General features: G+C 44.3%; 1 protein-coding gene and 1 long non-coding RNA gene across 3 annotated transcripts in view; one reads left to right on the top strand and one right to left on the bottom strand.

Moving 5' to 3' along the window:
* Nucleotides 1–18832, bottom strand: part of LOC106594070 (protein kinase C alpha type) — a 264733-nt gene extending 245901 nt beyond the window's left edge. The window contains exons 1-2 of the mRNA XM_045720006.1: nt 18501–18832; nt 17214–17245 (exon numbers count right to left, since the gene is read on the bottom strand). Coding sequence (XP_045575962.1) covers nt 17214–17245; nt 18501–18670 — 202 coding nt within the window. The 5' untranslated portion in view covers nt 18671–18832. The remainder of the gene's footprint in view (nt 1–17213; nt 17246–18500) is intronic.
* On the top strand, nt 11528–16106 carry LOC106606717 (uncharacterized). Of its 2 annotated transcripts, XR_001329114.2 has the most exons (5): nt 11528–11699; nt 15100–15200; nt 15379–15884; nt 15956–15991; nt 16070–16106. It is a non-coding gene; the product is annotated as an uncharacterized lncRNA (long non-coding RNA). The 2 variants fall into 2 exon arrangements; XR_001329115.2 differs by lacking the exon at nt 15100–15200.
* Nucleotides 18833–19229: the final 397 nt, after the last annotated feature.

The following is a 19229-nucleotide window of genomic DNA, read 5'->3' as shown; positions in this document are numbered from 1 at the left end:
CCTTCTCACTCCAGTCCCTGGCAGACTGTGTCCAGGCTGTCTTTCCTTCTCACTCCAGTCCCTGACTGACTGTGTCCAGGCTGTCTTTCCTTCTCACTCCAGTCCCTGGCAGACTGTGTCCAGGCTCTCTTTCCTTCTCACTCCAGTCCCTGACTGACTGTGTCCAGGCTGTCTTTCCTTCTCACTCCAGTCCCTGGCAGACTGTGTCCAGGCTCTCTTTCCTTCTCACTCCAGTCCCTGGCAGACTGTGTCCAGGCTGTCTTTCCTTCTCACTCCAGTCCCTGACTGACTGTGTCCAGGCTGTCTTTCCTTCTCACTCCAGTCTCTGCCTGACCATGTCCAGGCTCTCTTTCTTCTCACTCCAGTCCCTGGCAGACTGTGTCCAGGCTCTCTTTCCTTCTCACTCCAGTCCCTGGCAGACCATGTCCAGGCTCTCTTTCCTTCTCACTCCAGTCCCTGGCAGACCATGTCCAGGCTGTCTTTCCTTCTCACTCCAGTCCCTGGCAGACTGTGTCCAGGCTGTCTTTCCTTCTCACTCCAGTCCCTGGCAGACTGTGTCCAGGCTGTCTTTCCTTCTCACTCCAGTCCCTGACTGACTGTGTCCAGGCTGTCTTTCCTTCTCACTCCAGTCCCTGGCAGACTGTGTCCAGGCTCTCTTTCCTTCTCACTCCAGTCCCTGACTGACTGTGTCCAGGCTGTCTTTCCTTCTCACTCCAGTCCCTGGCAGACTGTGTCCAGGCTCTCTTTCCTTCTCACTCCAGTCCCTGGCAGACTGTGTCCAGGCTGTCTTTCCTTCTCACTCCAGTCCCTGACTGACTGTGTCCAGGCTGTCTTTCCTTCTCACTCCAGTCCCTGGCAGACTGTGTCCAGGCTCTCTTTCCTTCTCACTCCAGTCCCTGGCAGACTGTGTCCAGGCTGTCTTTCCTTCTCACTCCAGTCCCTGGCTGACTGTGTCCAGGCTGTCTTTCCTTCTCACTCCAGTCTCTGGCAGACCATGTCCAGGCTCTCTTTCCTTCTCACTCCAGTCTCTGGCAGACTGTGTCCAGGCTGTCTTTCCTTCTCACTCCAGTCCCTGACTGACTGTGTCCAGGCTCTCTTTCCTTCTCACTCCAGTCCCTGGCAGACTGTGTCCAGGCTCTCTTTCCTTCCACTCCAGTCCCTGGCAGACTGTGTCCAGGCTGTCTTTCCTTCTCACTCCAGTCCCTGACTGACTGTGTCCAGGCTCTCTTTCCTTCCACTCCAGTCCCTGGCAGACTGTGTCCAGGCTGTCTTTCCTTCTCACTCCAGTCCCTGGCAGACTGTGTCCAGGCTGTCTTTCCTTCTCACTCCAGTCTCTGACTGACTGTGTCCAGGCTCTCTTTCCTTCTCACTCCAGTCTCTGGCAGACTGTGTCCAGGCTGTCTTTCCTTCTCACTCCAGTCCCTGGCAGACTGTGTCCAGGCTCTCTTTCCTTCTCACTCCAGTCTCTGGCTGACCGTGTCCAGGCTGTCTTTCCTTCTCTCTCTCTTTCCTTTTCCTCTCCATCTGTCTCTCTTTTTCACTCGTTCTCTCCTTCTCTCACATTAGACCATGTCCAGCTTGGACTCTTTCTCACTGGCCTCCCCTCTTTATCTTCCCCTCTCTCTCCCTTCTGTAACAGGTTAGAGGTTAACATGGTATAGTATCTTAGGGTTGTCCTTCATGCTACACTTCCTTCTTCCCCTCATCTCTGTCCTCTCTAAATCTCTAGACCCTGTCCAGACGCTCTTTTCCTCTCCTGCTCTCCTCCTGGCCGTGGGCTACGCTCTCCAGATGGTACTGCCAGCTCCACAGCCACTCCACATCAAAGGGCCACGGGGCCGAGAAGAGAGGAGAGGAGAGAAGAGAGGAGAACATCCATGTCACTGTGGCCATGACTGATCCAAGTCACACACACACAGACACAAACACACACAGACACAAACACACACAGACACTCACACACACTGTCATAGATGGATCCACGTAGAACTGGCATCATTGACACTCACTGACGCTAAGTAAAAGCTAACACTGCCACATTTGGGCAGCATTGGGGAAGACCGACTACTTAAAGGAAAGTGTCACCCATTTTGAATGTTATATTGTTTTTGTGCATCTCTGAGGGATGTTCTATCGATTCCCTGGGTCATTTCATGTTTTCATGTGTATCTGAGTTATTGGCGTTTAAGCAGGAAGAAATCCGTTCGCTATTTACGTACAACCGTGATAATGTCTCTCTCACTACACTGGAAGTCTATATGAATAGGACTTTTAGATGGTGAAAACGTCTATCATACCTGTCAGATTTCAATACTGGCCGATGTCATAACTCAGGAAGATGTCTTCTCTCGAATGAGCCATTGATCATATTTTTACGATATTCCGACCTCGAGAAATGTATAATTTAAGGGTCTAGCACATTTGTCTGTCTCTTCAGTCCAGGGTGCATTGCATGATGCTGTTGCCAGATATATTATAGAAAGGAGATAGGAATCCAATGAATGAAGGAACGTAAACGCCCCACTCAGCAGACTGTAGACCAATCTCGTTCACAAAGTCATGCTGCGTCACGCGGTTGCTAAGCTAATCGTCACGCAATCCCTTCTCAAAGTCAGTGTATATGTCAAGAAAGGTGCCTATTTTCCTCGAAAGTACATCAAATCAGAAATCCAAAGGTTGAGATACTACAAATAGAAAGTTAATTATCTCACATCTTGGGAAAGATTTCAAATGTTGTACTACTTGTTGATGAAATTCATGCTAATGTTGGGTTTTTAAGCTAGCGCCCAATAGACTCCCATTCACTCCTCGAAGGAGAACGCTCCTTGTCCCAGAATCTCCCAGAATGCACCGCGAGTAGCAAGGGCAATGTTTCCCATCTTCTCAAAAGTATATCTGCTGTTGTGAATGTTAGACTCCGCTCTGTGAGGCACATCGATCTGCAGGTTGAACATGGTGCGAATGTAGACTCCTAAATTGATAGTGCAGTTTCTTTAGGCAATTTTACAGCTAACTACCTATGTTACATGCTGATATGGTCTTCGGTATTATTGTGTGTAGCTACGTTTGCTAGATAGCATTGCATTTTGGATTTTGTAGTAGACTTGAGCTGCAACAGATTTCCACAACGATTTTCCATGTTGCTACCAACCTTATTATAATGTCAAAATGAAACATTTCACAAAAAATCTTGTTCTCACATATTAGTGTTATTTAACACTAAATTGAAGGAATAGGTGATTTTAGGTGGATTTTCCCTTTAATATTGAATATCAATATCTCATCCGCTTGATATGACAATCTGTTTTGCTTCACTTACAAGGTCTCTTCCATAACACTTGCCTGATGGCTGAATTACAGTTTTTTTCATTCTAAACAGAGTTCTGCCGGGGTGACAATGTGTTTTATGATTCCCGATTTCATATCACACATCCCATCAACTCCTCAGGTTGTCTGAAAAAGCTAGATCGGGCAGGAGGCATTATTTCAGCAAATTGTGTGAGAGACGACAGAAAGACGGGATAGGTAGTAAGAGAGGAAGAGAAAGAATGTTTCAGTTAAAGAGAGAGAGACAGAGAGAGAGAGAGAGAGAGGGGGGGAGGCAGAGAGACAGAGACAGAAGCAGGAAGAGAGAGACAGAAGCAGGAAGAGAGAGAGAGAGAGAGAGAGAGAGAGAGAGAGAGAGAGAGAGAGAGAGAGAGAAGCAGCCTGTGAATGGGCCAGTCTCTCAGCATGGCCATATGACAGTGATACAACGTCTCCACAGTGGACCATGGATCCCAGCCAGTGACCTTTACAAAGTCCACTAGAACCAGATCAAAATAGACTGGCCAATAACAAGGCATTACCTTAGTTAACACGGTTACCTCTACCTCTCAACAATATGCATACAGACTGCTGAAAGAAACTAAGAAAGCAAATAAATCGTGGAATTTGAAACCGATCTTGTGACCTCTACACAGTCACACACACGCACGCACACACACACATCCATCCTCCCTATACACACGCACGCACACACACACGCACGCACACACACACACACATCCATCCTCCCTATACACACGCACGCACACACACACGCACGCACACACACACACATCCATCCTCCCTATACACACGCACGCACACACACACGCACGCACACACACACACATCCATCCTCCCTATACACACGCACGCACACACATACACACACACACACACATCCATCCTCCTAATACACAGACACACACACGGACACACACGCACACAGGCCATATGCACGCACACACACACGCACGCACACACACACATCCATCCTCCCTATACACACGCACACACATACACACACACACACACACATCCATCCTCCTAATACACAGACACACACACAGACACACACGCACACAGGCCATATGCACGCACACACAGACACACGCACACACACACACATCCATCCTCCCTATACACACGCACACACATACACACACACACACACACATCCATCCTCCTAATACACAGACACGCACACAGACACACATGCACACAGGCCATATGCACACACACACACACTCACGCACTCCGGCCGATATCACACACACACACACACACACACACTCCTATTCTGAGTAATACCAACCAAATGGCTCCAAGTGAGTAGAGTACACAGCCCCATGGGAGCTGCAGGGTGCTCAGCCTCCTCCCACACTAAGACACACTACAATAAAGATGTCTCACCTCGCCACTACTCCGGCCCACGCTCCCTTCCACTACCCTCTGCTGTGGAGGTGGGCAGAGAAAGGAGGCAAGGGAGGCTGGTCGCCTGGAAAATGCTGCAGGACAATGAGATACCTGCTGTCAGGCCTTCGTACTGCACAGCGGGATCCCTGTGGCAGCCCTTTACCCGCCCACGGCCCAGCAACCATGAACTAATAACAGTTCAAATGATATAAATGTACCATCACAGAGAGAGGGACTTCATCATCTTTCCAGTAATTCCTTTATAGGGCAAATGCTCCCTGGGTAATTCATAACTCATCCTGTACTCAACGCAGTCAGCTTGGCATCGCTTACGAGATGCTGTTGCAGGAGATTATGCTGTGAGATTGAGACGCAAATGTTACAGTATGATGTTACAGTACAAGTCCCATAGACTCTAGTTTAAATAAATAGAAACGGTATTATTAAAGCCCCAATAGCCACAGGAGAGGAATGACACATTTATGTTATACAACAAGCGTGCAATATCCTCTCTGCTTAAAATATAAAAGTATGATTGAAGCCCAAATAGTCCCCAGTGAGGTATGATGCAAATATTAATTATCCTTATACTGAAAAGCTTGCCTAGTGCCTCATACTTACAGCTCATTGAATAAATAAACAGAATTCAGTTGGAGAAAGGCACAGGCATTGAGATCTCTATCATGAAGCGTTAAAAATTCATACAAGTATGAATCCCAAGACTTAGGACAAATTATTTGTACCATCTCATGGCAACTCTCAGCAGTCATGCATAAGGTCTCTATATATGACAGAACATTCACTGTCATCCTTGGTGCAAATAAGGTAGCCTCTGACCTCTGTGGTATAGAGGAAGCAGTGGGGTCATATTCAGACTAAAGCTATTCCCTGCCAGTGCTGTACAGTATGCACTAGGGTTAGACATACATTTTAAAGTGAAAAATCTGAGTCTCAGTGTCATTCTGTTACAGTGGAATTGCCCTACTTAATAAACCATACTCTCCTCTCAGTTCAAGCTGAGGTTTCTATTCTGTTCTATTCTATTCTGTTCAGTTGTATTTTATTGTATTCAGTTCAGTTCAGTCCATTTCAAGATGAGATGTCTTTACTGTGGTGAGGGGAGATTCAGTGAAGCCTGTGTCCTGTGGGAATTGTTTGCAATATGATAGGAGGTGAGTTCTCAATATCTAAAGAAAAGGCCTAGATATCAAGGGCATTGAACAATGAACCTAACACACTCTCGAACAATGTACCCCACCCACTGTACCACACACACACACACACACACACACACACACACACACACACACACACACACACACACACACACACACACACACACACACAACTGAGTGAACAGGAACTACAAAAAGCCAGTATCTGTCCATCCCATGAAGTTGAGAGAGAGGGAGCATAGACACACCTCCTGGGATGTGAATCCAACTGGCAGACTTTTCAGATCCCTGGTCTTTCCAAGAACAAGCACTCTGCACGTCCAAGAACACGCATCTGTTATCATATCATCCCACTTTCAATGTGTGTTGGTGGGCATGGATCATCAGCTCACAGCCCTCTGAGAGGATTCCACCATCCAACACATCCACATAGGCCTACAGTCCTATGCATAGCTCACTGCTCCACTCCTGTCTCTCACAAGCTTCCCATGTGAGTTATGGCATTAGGGTTAGGCTACTCTGCTCATGAGAAGAATCCAGCCCATACCATTTGTTGATTGTGACGATACAGGCGTTGAGGTATAGGCCTATTGCTAATACATCTCCTGTATGGTTTGTTGTCTCTCACTATCGCGTGTAATTACAAACTGCCTATTTACTCAGGTTCAGGTAAGAGATCGGATTTGTATATGTTACCAATAGTATTTATTTACATTCATGCTTAGATAAAGTCATTATGTTGTTTATTTTGTCTAAAATACACTGTTTAGTTTGTAACATTATGACTGCAACTTTGACTGTACAAAAGAACGTACTGTAACGTTCAATTACACGGAAACGATGCAGTTCAGAATGACCAGTTGAAAAAAGGGGAGGAGTTGGGTAGTGGAACGCTCCGCTGCCCTTTAAATACGTCATTCACTGCTTCAAGCCACACCCCTCCACACCCATCAAACAGAGCAAACGTACCTCAAAGGCTGTTGAAGAATGTCGAAGTATGTTTTGGGAATAGTGTCGTTCAGTAGAAACCGTCACGCAAAGTAGCAAACGTTTAATCGAATTGAACGCACCCCAGCTTGACTCTCATGATGGGTGTTCTAGAGTGCACTCACACGTCTCATGTGTAGTCTAGTGGTGTGCAATGTTTGAGATAATCTATTTTGGAACGTCAGTGGTATAATATAACATTTTGTGCTATTTAAAATGAATTATAGTACTTCCAGTTAACATTATATTTGTTGTAAAATACATGTTTACTGTATCTCCTTTGAGCTGTGTTATTGTTTCATGTATGGATCATCCACCTGTCCTTAGTAGGCCTATGTCCTAACAGACCATTACCTTAAGCCATTTGGCCTTGTGAGCAGAGAGGCCTGGTCATGTATAAACAACGGGCAGTTGCTTTAGCTTTCAGATGTGTGAGATTATACATTTGTACATACTGTATCTTCACGATCACTGTTGCACAGTGGGCCAACAACACTTAATAAAACCACTCCGTCTGCTGGCCCACTGTGTGCTCCAGAACCCAACTAACTAGGCTGCCAGGTCCGTTATTCATTTATTATGTGAGTTCCATTGTATCACTATTATGCCCTAGTAAGTATAGTATAGCATTAGTGGGATACAGACTTCACACCACAGAGATCCTATTAAATGAGTATTCTAATTCCGTATTCTATGCTTCGCACTAACAACAGATAACTAGGTTCCATATTGATACCAACAGACTGATGTGTGCATAACTTGGTCAAACCTGACCTTGTAGCTTAATGACCCAGAGTTTGTCCTGGTCAGGTCACATGATCATAAAGTGTCTCAGAGGGGGAGTGCTGAACTAAGTAGAACCATACAGGGTTCTTCGGTTTGTCCCCATAGGGGAATCCTTTTTGGTGCTGGGTAGAACTCTTAGGAGAGGATTCTATCCAGAACCCTCAATGAAGGGTTCTACCGAGAAACCTTTTTTCTTTGGAGGGTCCTTCATAGTATGGTTCCACCAGTCTTATGGTTTACAGGCCACATCAGACCTGTAAGTCACATTATGATAGCTTGCAATGTGATGTGTAATTCCTATTGGAATCCAGCCAGAGTAAAGATATCCAACAAGTGGAATTGCTAATCAGCTGAAACCTGTATTCAGTATAACTGCCAGGGAAGGGAAGATTTAATACAGTGACTACCTCAAACATCTAAACTGGAACAACCATCTCAGTAACAGGTGCAATAAATCACATTACTAACAGATTGAATTAGTTTAGAAAACTGTATGCTATGTATCTTTGTGTAGCATAAAATGAATCAACCAACCAATTCAAAAACACAGATTTTACCGTAAAAAAAAAACAATTCTGAAAATCTCCCTGCAATAGAGCATGATGGGAAATATTATACACACTGAGTGTACAAAACATTAAGGACACCTGCTACCTGCTCTTTCCATGACATGATCCCTTAATGATGTCACTTGTTAAACTACTTCAATCAGTGTAGATGAAGGGGAGGAGAGGAGACAGATTCAAGAAGGATTTTTAAGCATTGAAACAATTGAGACATGGATGGTGTATGTGTGCCGTCTAGAGGGTGAATGGACAAGACAAAAGATGTAAGTGCCTTTGAACAGGGTATGGTAGTAGGTGGGTTTTTCACACTCAACAGTTTCCTGTGTGTATGAAGAATGGACCACCACCCAAAGGACATCCAGCCAACTTGACACAACTGTGTGAAAATGGACCAGCATCCCTGTGGAACGCTTTAGACACCTTGTAGAGTCCATGCAACTCAATATTAGGAAGGTGTCCTTAATGTTTTGTAAACTCAGAGTGTGGTTCTAAGTCAAACCCTTCTTGCGTCCCAAAAAATCATCAAAGAATCCTTTCTTCAAAAAACAGTTCTTAGGATGTTAAAGGTTCTAGGTAGAACCCTTTGCCTTACAAATAACCCTTGTCTTCTAAAACAGGTTCTTCTGATCAAAATGGTTCTTGGTAGAACCCTATCTCTCTGCTAAAAAAACTTTTGGAACCATTTTTTCTAAGAGTGTAGGATCAGTTTTGCTTTTTATATTATACTGAATAAGATTACATGGACAGGGAGAACCTGAACCTAGATCCGCACTCCTACTCTGAGGTGCTGTGAGAATACCATCCCTGGCCTTATGAATCACTCCTGGCCTTATGAATCACTCCTGGCCTTATGAATCACTCCTGGCCTTATGAATCACTCCTGGCCTTATCAATCACTCCTGGCCTTATCAATCACTCCTGGCCTTATCAATCACTCCTGGCCTTATCAATCACTCCTGGCCTTATCAATCACTCCTGGCCTTATGAATCACTCCTGGCCTTATCAATCACTCCTGGCCTTATCAATCACTCCTGGCCTTATCAATCACTCCTGGCCTTATCAATCACTCCTGGCCTTATGAATCACTGTCCTATAGAGTGAATCTAAACAGTAAACCTCTCCCCTCTCCCTTTCATTTCAATAGTGGTAAATTGGTGATAAATCAGTGGACTCTCCAGCGCTTGGCCCATCGTGTGGCAGTGCAGCTTGGTGGTGTACTACTACCTGCGATGTGGACTGACAGTTAATTAAGCCTTCAGACCTGCTCCCTGGAGCATCGCTACTCTGTATCGTGACCTTGTGCTGTGACAGAGCTAGCATGAGAAGGGCACAGGGACGCCAGAGGCTCCGAGGCCAGGCACCGTGACCTCAGGAGGTGAGAGGGGGGAGCGGCACTAGCTCTCTTTTCATTACAATGTACCTGTACACTCTCTCTCTCTCCATTCCCCTCATTCTCTCTCTCCCTATTGAACCTGTACACTCTCTCTCTCTCCATTCCCCTCATTCTCTCTCTCCCTATTGAACCTGTACACTCTCTCTCTCTCAATTCCCCTCATTCTCTCTCTCCCTACTGAACCTGTACACACTCTCCCTCCATTCCCCTCATTCTCTCTCTCCCTACTGAACCTGTACACCCTCTCTCTCTCTCCATTCCCCTCATTCTCTCTCTCCCTACTGAACCTGTACACCCTCTCTCTCTCTCCATTCCCCTCATTCTCTCTCTCCCTACTGAACCTGTACACCCTCTCTCTCTCTCCATTCCCCTCATTCTCTCTCCCTACTGAACCTGTACACACTCTCTCTCCCTCCATTCCCCTCATTCTCTCTCTCCCTACTGAACCTGTACACCCTTTCTCTCTCTCTCCATTCCCCTCATTCTCTCTCTCCCTACTGATCCTGTACTCTCTCTCCCTCCATTCCCCTCATTCTCTCTCCCTCCATTCCCCTCATTCTCTCTCCCTACTGAACCTGTACACCCTCTCTCTCCCTCCATTCCCCTCATTCTCTCTCTCCCTACTGATCCTGTACTCTCTCTCCCTCCATTCCCCTCATTCTCTCTCCCTCCATTCCCCTCATTCTCTCTCCCTACTGAACCTGTACACCCTCTCTCTCCCTCCATTCCCCTCATTCTCTCTCTCCCTACTGATCCTGTACTCTCTCTCCCTCCATTCCCCTCATTATCTCTCCCGCACTATTTCCTTCCTCTTCTGTCATTCCTTCACCTCTCCCTCATTCATTCTCTCCCGTAGCCTTTACATCCTAATCTCTCCACCTTGCCTGCTACCTCCCTGTTATTTTCTCCTTTTGTACTCTTAATCTGGCTCTCTACCTACCCTTTATATCTCTCCCTCCCTCTCCAGCCTTTACCTTCAGCGTTGCTCTGTCTACACACAGTTACCTGGCTTGGTGTATCAAGTGTCCTGAGAGGAACACTACACTGACAGAGACTATGGTAACATGGTGTGGACAGCTGGGCCCTTGTGCAGTAGTAGTGTCCCTGTCTGACTCTATAGAGACCACGGGAGGTTGGTGGCACCTTCATTCGGGAGGACGGGTTCATGGTAACAGCTGGAGCGGAATGAGTGAAACGGTATCAAATACATCAAACACATGATTTACATGTGTTTGATGCCATTCCATTCACTCCGTTCCAGCCATTATTATGAGCCGTCCGCAGCAACCTCCACTGGTAGAGACTGCCCAGAGACAAGTCCATGGTTATCACACTAGAAGGTTACTGAGAGTCACAGAAATGATTGCACTGTTTTTAAACCTTATCAAGCTCCTTCATTTTTTCTGTGACTTATCTCAACATGGGGTATGATAGTATTGATGATTTTCCTTACCACAAGCATTCCCTGTCTATCCCTCTATGGCTGCTTTACACAGACAGCCAATTCTGATCTTTTTTGTATGAAAATGTGACCCAAAATATCACAATTGGGCTGCCTGTGTAAATGCAGCTCATTTGTCCCAATTGGGGAAATCTTGTCTAATGTCTAGATTGGCTACACCTGAAACCTGTTTGGGAGGGTGCAATGTTGAAGTGTGTGCAGATAGGAATGTATTGTGTAAAACAGATAGGTTTGTGTGTCATGCTGAAATAGGAAAACAAGTCAACTCTATTCATTATGTTAAATGATAAGGTCACTGATTGCCACCAGCTGTCTCTAATTGGAACCTAGGAGAGTCAAGGTGCCAATACAAGGAGAGAGCAGCACTCTCACAGTTAAAACCGGAAGGCTCTAGCAAGCTGTCTGTTGCCACGCCATAGCTACTGGGGAGTTCTACAACTGAGCTGATTGCTATGGCTCTTTGACACTAAGGAAAGAAATGGGTTGTCTTCAATAAGTTGTATTGTTGAAGGTGTGCTGGCCCTTTTACTAATCATTCCCCCTGCTGTTTCAGGGTCTCTTGGCTCTGTTTGCTGTTTGTAGGCAGTACTAGTTTACCTGTCAAATGGTAAGCTGTTTTCTGCTCTTTTGATAATTGAAATTTGTTTTGACTTAACACAATATTATGATTTAAGCAACTTATTTTGAAAAATGTCACATTACTTTGATTTGACCTGATGTACTATTTTGTTTTTTAAATGTTTTAGCCTCTAGTCTTGTCTCTTAAGCTCAAGTTTAAGAACCCTGGCCTAAACCCCAAATGAGAAATGGTCATGATGACAAACTTAAGAATGGTGTAGATGTATTGTAGTGACTGACCTTTGACATGCCCAGGGCCCCCCCTTTGGTCCTGAACCATAGCCTAGGGCAAGGTTTCTTAAACTATTACCTTTTATGGAGTTTAAACTGCTACTATTCCAGTTTCCCTGGCCAGTATGTTTGTCCTTGGCAAAATGCGTATGGAGTGATTTCGGTGCCACCAGAAATTCAATGTAAATTCTCTTGTTGCACAAATTTGAAACAGTTAACTGTATTTCATGACTGTTCAGTCTTAATTCTATTCCAACTCAATATTTATAGGCGATTTTAGTTGTATTGTTTTTCAAGCTTACTGAAGTTTAATCAAGTTGGCTGCATTTGAATTGAAAACATTCTGGTACTTTGTCTGCCAGGAAAGGTAGATGGAAACAGTGAAACACCATGGTGAGCTGGCTGTACAAACAGTGGTTCCTGAATCCAATGTGGCATATTTAATGTTCTTATGAATGTGGCTCTAGTACCTCAAATACTATCTTAACACTCCATTCCTGAACTCTAAGACTCTCAGGAACATGTACAGTGAGGACACATTGTGAGATACCGCTACTATGGAAGCTTTTCAGCTTCCAGGAATTGTGTACAGATGCATGGGGCTGTGCATTATGTTGAACCATGAGGCGGTGGATGAATGGCACGACAATGGGCCTCATGACGCCCAGCTGCACGGGATAGATTATCAGGGATGTAAACCAATTTGAAGGTTTTTTTTGTGCATATGCATGCATTTCTGGGATGTTATTTCAGTTTATTAAACATGGAACATGTTGGGTTTAGTATTGCTGTACACAACCGTTGCTTTATATAATAACACAAGAGAATGTGCCCCACTACATGGCTTAAACTTCACTAAATACAACTATAGGCTCACACTTGACACTATGCAATTACATTTTAGTCATTTAGCAGATGCTCTGTTCCAGAGCGACTTTTCATACATTTCATGCAATGACTGTAACCAAGCTGCTACTTCTCCAGGTGCAAAATATTTTCTGTGGGAGTTTCTAACTAGGTGCATATTCTATATGCATGGCTGTGAAATGTCATACATGGTAGTAGCCAATTTGAATCGGCTCCAATTAAGAGAATGTCCATTCTGAGCACAACGCGTGAAGGCAGGGAGAGGCCCACACATTGTCATAAGCTACTGTCAAAGTGATGTCAATATTATCGCACACTGTAATGTAGTTTACTTATTACTTTCAGTAGGCTACACTATTGGTTATACTACTGCAACTTAAACAATCCAGGCCTATCTGAAATGCAGCCATATACGAAACTGTCATTTTGTACACAATGTTGAAGAGCCTCATGAAGACTGGTAGCCCAAGATGCGCTCATTTAAAAAGGCACACCGTAACATTAATTCAGGGCCCTGGACAGAAGGCTATCGCCGGTCAGCGCTCTGAAAAAGTAACGTTAGCTGCCAACTTCGGCACCAACAAGGTGAACAGTCAAACCACAGGAGCGCCTGCCAGGGCTCACCTCGCCACACAACCAGTAGGCTACATTGGTCATTGTCCCTATACCATCAAATGACGCAAAGCTGTAGATCTAGCAATTAGTCCCATGTGTAACACCTTTGCTTCCGTCCCTCTCCTCGCCCCTACCTGGGCTCGAACCAGACACCGTCTGTACACCAAGTCACCGTCGAAACACTTACCCATCGCGCCACAAAAGCCGAGGCCCTTGCAGAGCAAGGGAAACGACTACTTCAAGGTCTCAGCAAGTGAAACCACCGATTTGAAACGCTATTAGCGCGCACCCCACTAACTAGCTAGCCATTTAACACTGGTTACACGTGCAAGCAATGACAATCACGTATCTAAAAGATGCATTGCAGTAAAAAGCAAAGGCCTAAATTATAGTTTGCGTAAAATCTACCGAACAACCAGTAGGTTTACATGAGGGAATTGTATTAACTCTGGCACGGCAGCCAGGGCCATAAAGGCTGTAGCTGATCATTTTTAAAGTTGCTGTGCTGAACCTCGAACCTTTCTGATCCATTCTCCTTCCTGGTGAAATGTACTTGAAATGTCCCGCTCAAATGCCAGCTGGGCTTTTCGTTGATCTAACATGCATCTCTTCACTGAATACGTTCTTCGGGGTGAAGAGTGTTTGCACATTGCTGTGATGTCCCTAATGTTTCAGTGCCAACTGCAGTCGGCATTGCTGACAAAGGCCTGCCATATCTTTTGAAGAACTGAGTGGGGTTCGCTGGCAGCGGTTGCGATTTTACTTTGCGTCACTCTTGATGAGCCAATATTAAATTTGCTGCTAGGCTCTCAACCTCGGCGGTTGGGCCAGCAGGCTGCTTGACATCGCTCTCTGTGAAAGTCCATTGGATCCCACCCAGTGCGGGGTCAAATTAGCTTCCTAAATAAAGTAGTCAAGGCAGTACCTTATTTACATTGCATGGCTAGGTTCCCAATCAGAATCCATTTTCGGATTTTTAACTACTAAATATTACATCCCCTTCAGATCATGAGCGCACCCAGCATATAGCCTCTGTACCGTCTGAACTACTGGCAGGCCTTGCGGCACTACATTGGTAAAACCGGGCCATTGCAATTCATAACACTTTATGGGGCAACAACTGAGGGAGGGCACATTCTTTATGGGGGTCCATGCCCAGCTTATCCACCCTATAGAACCGGCCCTGCCAAGGAGACTTCACTACATTTATCTATCTAAACTGGAAGCACCATCGCAATAACTGATGCATTAAGTCCAACTCCTAAGATTTGGGTTTGCTTAGAAAACTTTGCTTTCCTTGTAGTAGAATAGTAACCAATGTGCATGCAGAAACGTGTTTTTTTTTAAATAAACTGAGTTTTAAACTGCAACATTAATTTGATTAAGTTTCAAATCATGTTATCAATTTATAAATTACATTTGTGCACTACACATTCAAATATTGAATTTCAAGTTCTGAATACAAAACCAAAGAACGTTTCTGGTGGGACTGAAGTAACTCCATCTGCTATGTTTCCTGTCATTTTGGGCTATTGCCAACACTCATAGTATTTTGTATTTAATGGTGATATTGATGTATAAATGTGTATCAGCTCATGTAATGTTAAATGATCACGTTATTAACTTAATAAGCTACCTGAGGCTGAACGTCTAAACGTTCTATCCTGACCCTGCAGGCTAGAGCCAATACCCCTAATATTCCTGGCGCCTATGTACCCCAGTGTAACGAGGGCCTGTACACCCCAAAGCAGTGAAACGACTCTACAGAATACTGCTGGTGTGTTACCACCGAGGGACAGATGTTGTCTCTCCACTCCTCCAGGCTCTCCCATTGCATGTGTAGTGTCATATCATATCTGTCATATTGAATATATTATAATCAGATTGATATACCATTACATTACCAGTTGGCATAATACCACAATTAATGGCATGTTGTAATTATTGTCCTTCAGTCCCTGAGCAACCAGAACAAGTCCCAAGCAACCAGAAGCTCCCAGAGAAGACTTCAAGACCCAGTGTTACTGAGGTAGCAGGACCTGTTAACCAATACCCCCGTGGGTTGCCCTTATGGGTTCCAAAGGCCTCTCAGAATGTTGGGCCTCCTATTGGTGGCAGCCCAGACATATCCACCCTTCTCCAGAATCCACTGGTGGCCAGCAAGGTAAAGGAAACACATCTCCCTCTGCTGCTGAGCAGCAAGAACCGGCCCCATGGATCAAGCAGAGTGTTGGGCCCCACCAGCTCCCATGATCCTGTTCTACCTGCATCCAGCATTATTTTTCAGAACCATAACGACTATGAACGAGGCAGTGGTTTTCTCCAACACCCTCTACTCCCCAGGAGACACAGCCCAGCCCTCTGTTAGTGTTGTATCCCACAATATCAGTAAACCTGTGCCTAACCAGCCTCTCCTTAGACCAAGTGCTGGATCCAAAGGAGTGCAGTATCCTATCCTCAGGTAATGTACTGTTACAACTACATGTGTACAGTAGTCTAATTTGGATGACTGACAAATGTTTCTCCCCACAGACATTGGCAATTGATGCATGAATGATGGGCTTTAAGGTAAGTGTCAATTTGTATGGCATTTCAAATGTGATTTGCTTTGATTACTTAGTACTAATGTTTTTCTACATCCTATAGGTTCTACATGACGTTCATCCCCCCTTGGTGATGCGCAAATGTCCAATAAACTTTTGGCATGGAATTATATTTTGCTGTTCTGAATTCAGTGGTTATTTTGGGAATGTAGATTTGCTATTTCTTACAATCTAACAGTCAGTTTTCCTTTACCCTTCTACATAGCTATAATCTGACTCCAAGAGATTCAAACACACAATCACATTTCAGGTACTGGGAACTTGGGTATTGCTGTAAATCCTTCACTAACTTTTCCAACCAGCCTAGAAATGACTAATCAAAGGCCTCCAGCTGTGAATAATAGAACTGATGCGTTGGTATTTAGTCATAATAAGTGGCTCTGCATGCACATTAATTCATCAAACAGAATGTGAAAGTTCACCGACGGAGGCAGTGTACTGTAGTTTTACTTTTCTGTGGAAGACTGTTAACGAATGCCATATTTGGAAGAAGCCTGAAAAGTGACCATGCTGCACTTTTGAAGTAAATTTGAGAACACTGGCCCCATCCAAGGTTTTTGGCAGATATTAAGAGTTAGAGGAAGAGTGAATAATGACCTGATTATCAACAAGCTATAAGAAAGACGCAGCATCTTGTCTGAACAATAATGAGAATAGAATTATGATATGATGGGTTTACACTTCAGGAGAACAGACTGCATCAAGTATACATGTAAGAGCAGTCAAATCTCCAGCCAGCGACTAGCCAGTCATCACCTCAGTCTGGACGGAACAGTTTAACGCACTCTGAGCCCTACTAGACTACACTACATAACATTTGTCTAAACAGTTGTCTATGGGGAAGTACTTTGGTGCTGGCGGATTTAGAAGCCTTCACTGACTGTATCCTTGCTCTTCAAAGAATAGCAGACATTGTTGCACTCTGAGCAGGGCTTTGAGACGTACAGTAACTGCACAAAGGAACAAGCAGCTGGCATCTTCACTTGTCGATTGCTAATGGATTTGACATCAACCAAACTGGCTTGTGGAAGGTTCAACATCCCCTGTACAGTGGTATGAATATTAGTGATTAACTGTTACTGGAACTATAGGAAGTGCATCATACAGTATATGGAAACTGGATACCTAATGCTAAGCTAACATGAGTGTGCACGTGTAAAATGTACACAGGCAGAACACTGGGTTACCTTGGCACTGGAATCCTTGTTTCCCAAAGCCCCTGTGAAAAGCAGTGAGAAGGAGCAGTGAGTGACAGGACAGATGGTCTTACCTGTAAGTCATACAGTAGGGTCCCACTGGGCAAAAACTGGTTCAATCAACATTGTTTTCATGTCATTTCAACACAATGTGACATTGAATCAATTTGGATTTGCAAAAAGTAAACTTAAGGGCATTTTATTTTTTTTAAACCTAAATCCAATGAAGTGACATTTTTGGAATTCACGTTAGTTGACATCTCAACCAAATGTAAACTAATTAGATTACCTGACATTGTGCCCAGTGGTGTAGCTCTGGTCCAGGGGGGCATTAGTGTGCTTTCCTCAACTAGTAAAGGAAAGCACACTAATGCCCTGGACCAGAGCTAGAAGTAGGGTTACTGCTATATCATTTGATGGTACTCATTTACAGTAGATGGCGGGTTTAGACGTTTCCAGGCTATAAGACATGAGCATGGCAAGATGTGTGGAGGAGGGAAATTAGACTTCAAAAGACGTGAAAGATCAATTTAATAGCCTACTTAATGAACGTTTTAGAGAACAAAAAATATCAGACATGCCTCTGATTAAGGGGGTGTATCTTTCTTGGCAAGATGAGTAATTATGGGGCGAGTTTAGTATGGCCTGGTTGGGAAAACAATTTGCCCATTAACATCAGTTAGCCTAGTGGTTAGAGCGTTGGGCCGGTAACAGTAAAGGTTGCTAGATCGAATCTCCGAGCTGACAAGGTAAAAATCTGTCGTTCTGCCCCTGAACAAGGCAGTTAACCCACTGTTCCTAGGCCGTCAATGTAAATATGTGTTCTTAACTGACTTGCCTAGTTAAATAAAGAAACATTTTTAAATCCATACCCAATTCGGGAGCGCTGAGTTCTAGTTGCCAATCAGCGCGCAGAAGGGTGTTTTTGTAAGGTGACTGGCAAGCTTCATATGATTTTACGAGAATAACACATGTGACATTAACTGTTCGCATCATGGAATTTATTGAACATTTATAACTATTACATCCAATTAAGTTATCATTTGAATTAACAAATTATACATTTTGATGAGGGTAAGCGCCTAATAGGCTAATTATGAGTCTAATAGAAGTGCCTCAAAACCCTTTAACACTTTACATATGGCAACTATTTTGCATAATTCAAAACAAATAGGGTAAACAAGGAAATACACTAACACGACCGGAATGACGAGAGCGCACCAACTTTTCCTATCCCCTTTCACACAATGACGGGTGCGCAAGAGCATTGATGCTTACCATATGAAGTCTGTGCAATGACTGCAGAATGTCGGTTGCTTGAAAAACCTGGCAGTAAATTTGTGATTTTTGACTTCATGCACGTTTTTCTGCCGCAGAGCACCTTTGCGGGCGAAACGGTTCCCAACCGCAGCTGAGTCGCTATAATGTAAAAGATGATAATCAGCCATTGCAGAAAAAAAAGTAGGCTACACGGTCGTACGGTTCAGTTTTACTCCAAGGTATCTTCACTTGTATTTCTACACGCGCACTAAAATACTATAGGCTACCGCAACTGCGAAATAGCCACTGGACAGCGGGTTTCCCTTTTGCTAGAGCCACCGCTGAGCGCTTCTTTTTCATTCTCAGTGACGTCAATAATATGATATCCAGTGTTGAACTGCTGCTGTTGGAAATTGCAGAAAAGGCATTGCCATCATGTGGATGAAGCGTATTATTACAGCGATGGGCTATTCTCAGAAAATAATCTGTATTTAGGCTAGCTCATAAAGGGTAGACCTATATCATTTCTGGTAAGAAATATGTTTGTACCTGGGACAATCACAGTTGAACCTTCTTTGTTTCCAAAATCTACCTCTGTTGCACACGCCGCTTTCTTTATTTTCATCGTGAACAGGCTGCGTGACCTTACCTCACCACATCGATTTCTGGGTCGTTCCACCAATTCGGTTCCTTTTAAGATGTGCGATTTGGTGAAAAGAATCTTTGGATTTCACCTCATTGTAACAT

The sequence above is a fragment of the Salmo salar genome, chromosome ssa06 (genome assembly GCF_905237065.1).
Source record: "Salmo salar chromosome ssa06, Ssal_v3.1, whole genome shotgun sequence".
Taxonomy (NCBI): Eukaryota; Metazoa; Chordata; class Actinopteri; order Salmoniformes; family Salmonidae; genus Salmo; species Salmo salar.
The sequence above is the reverse complement of the archived record's forward strand: the minus strand, read 5'-3'. Positions and strand labels throughout refer to the sequence as shown.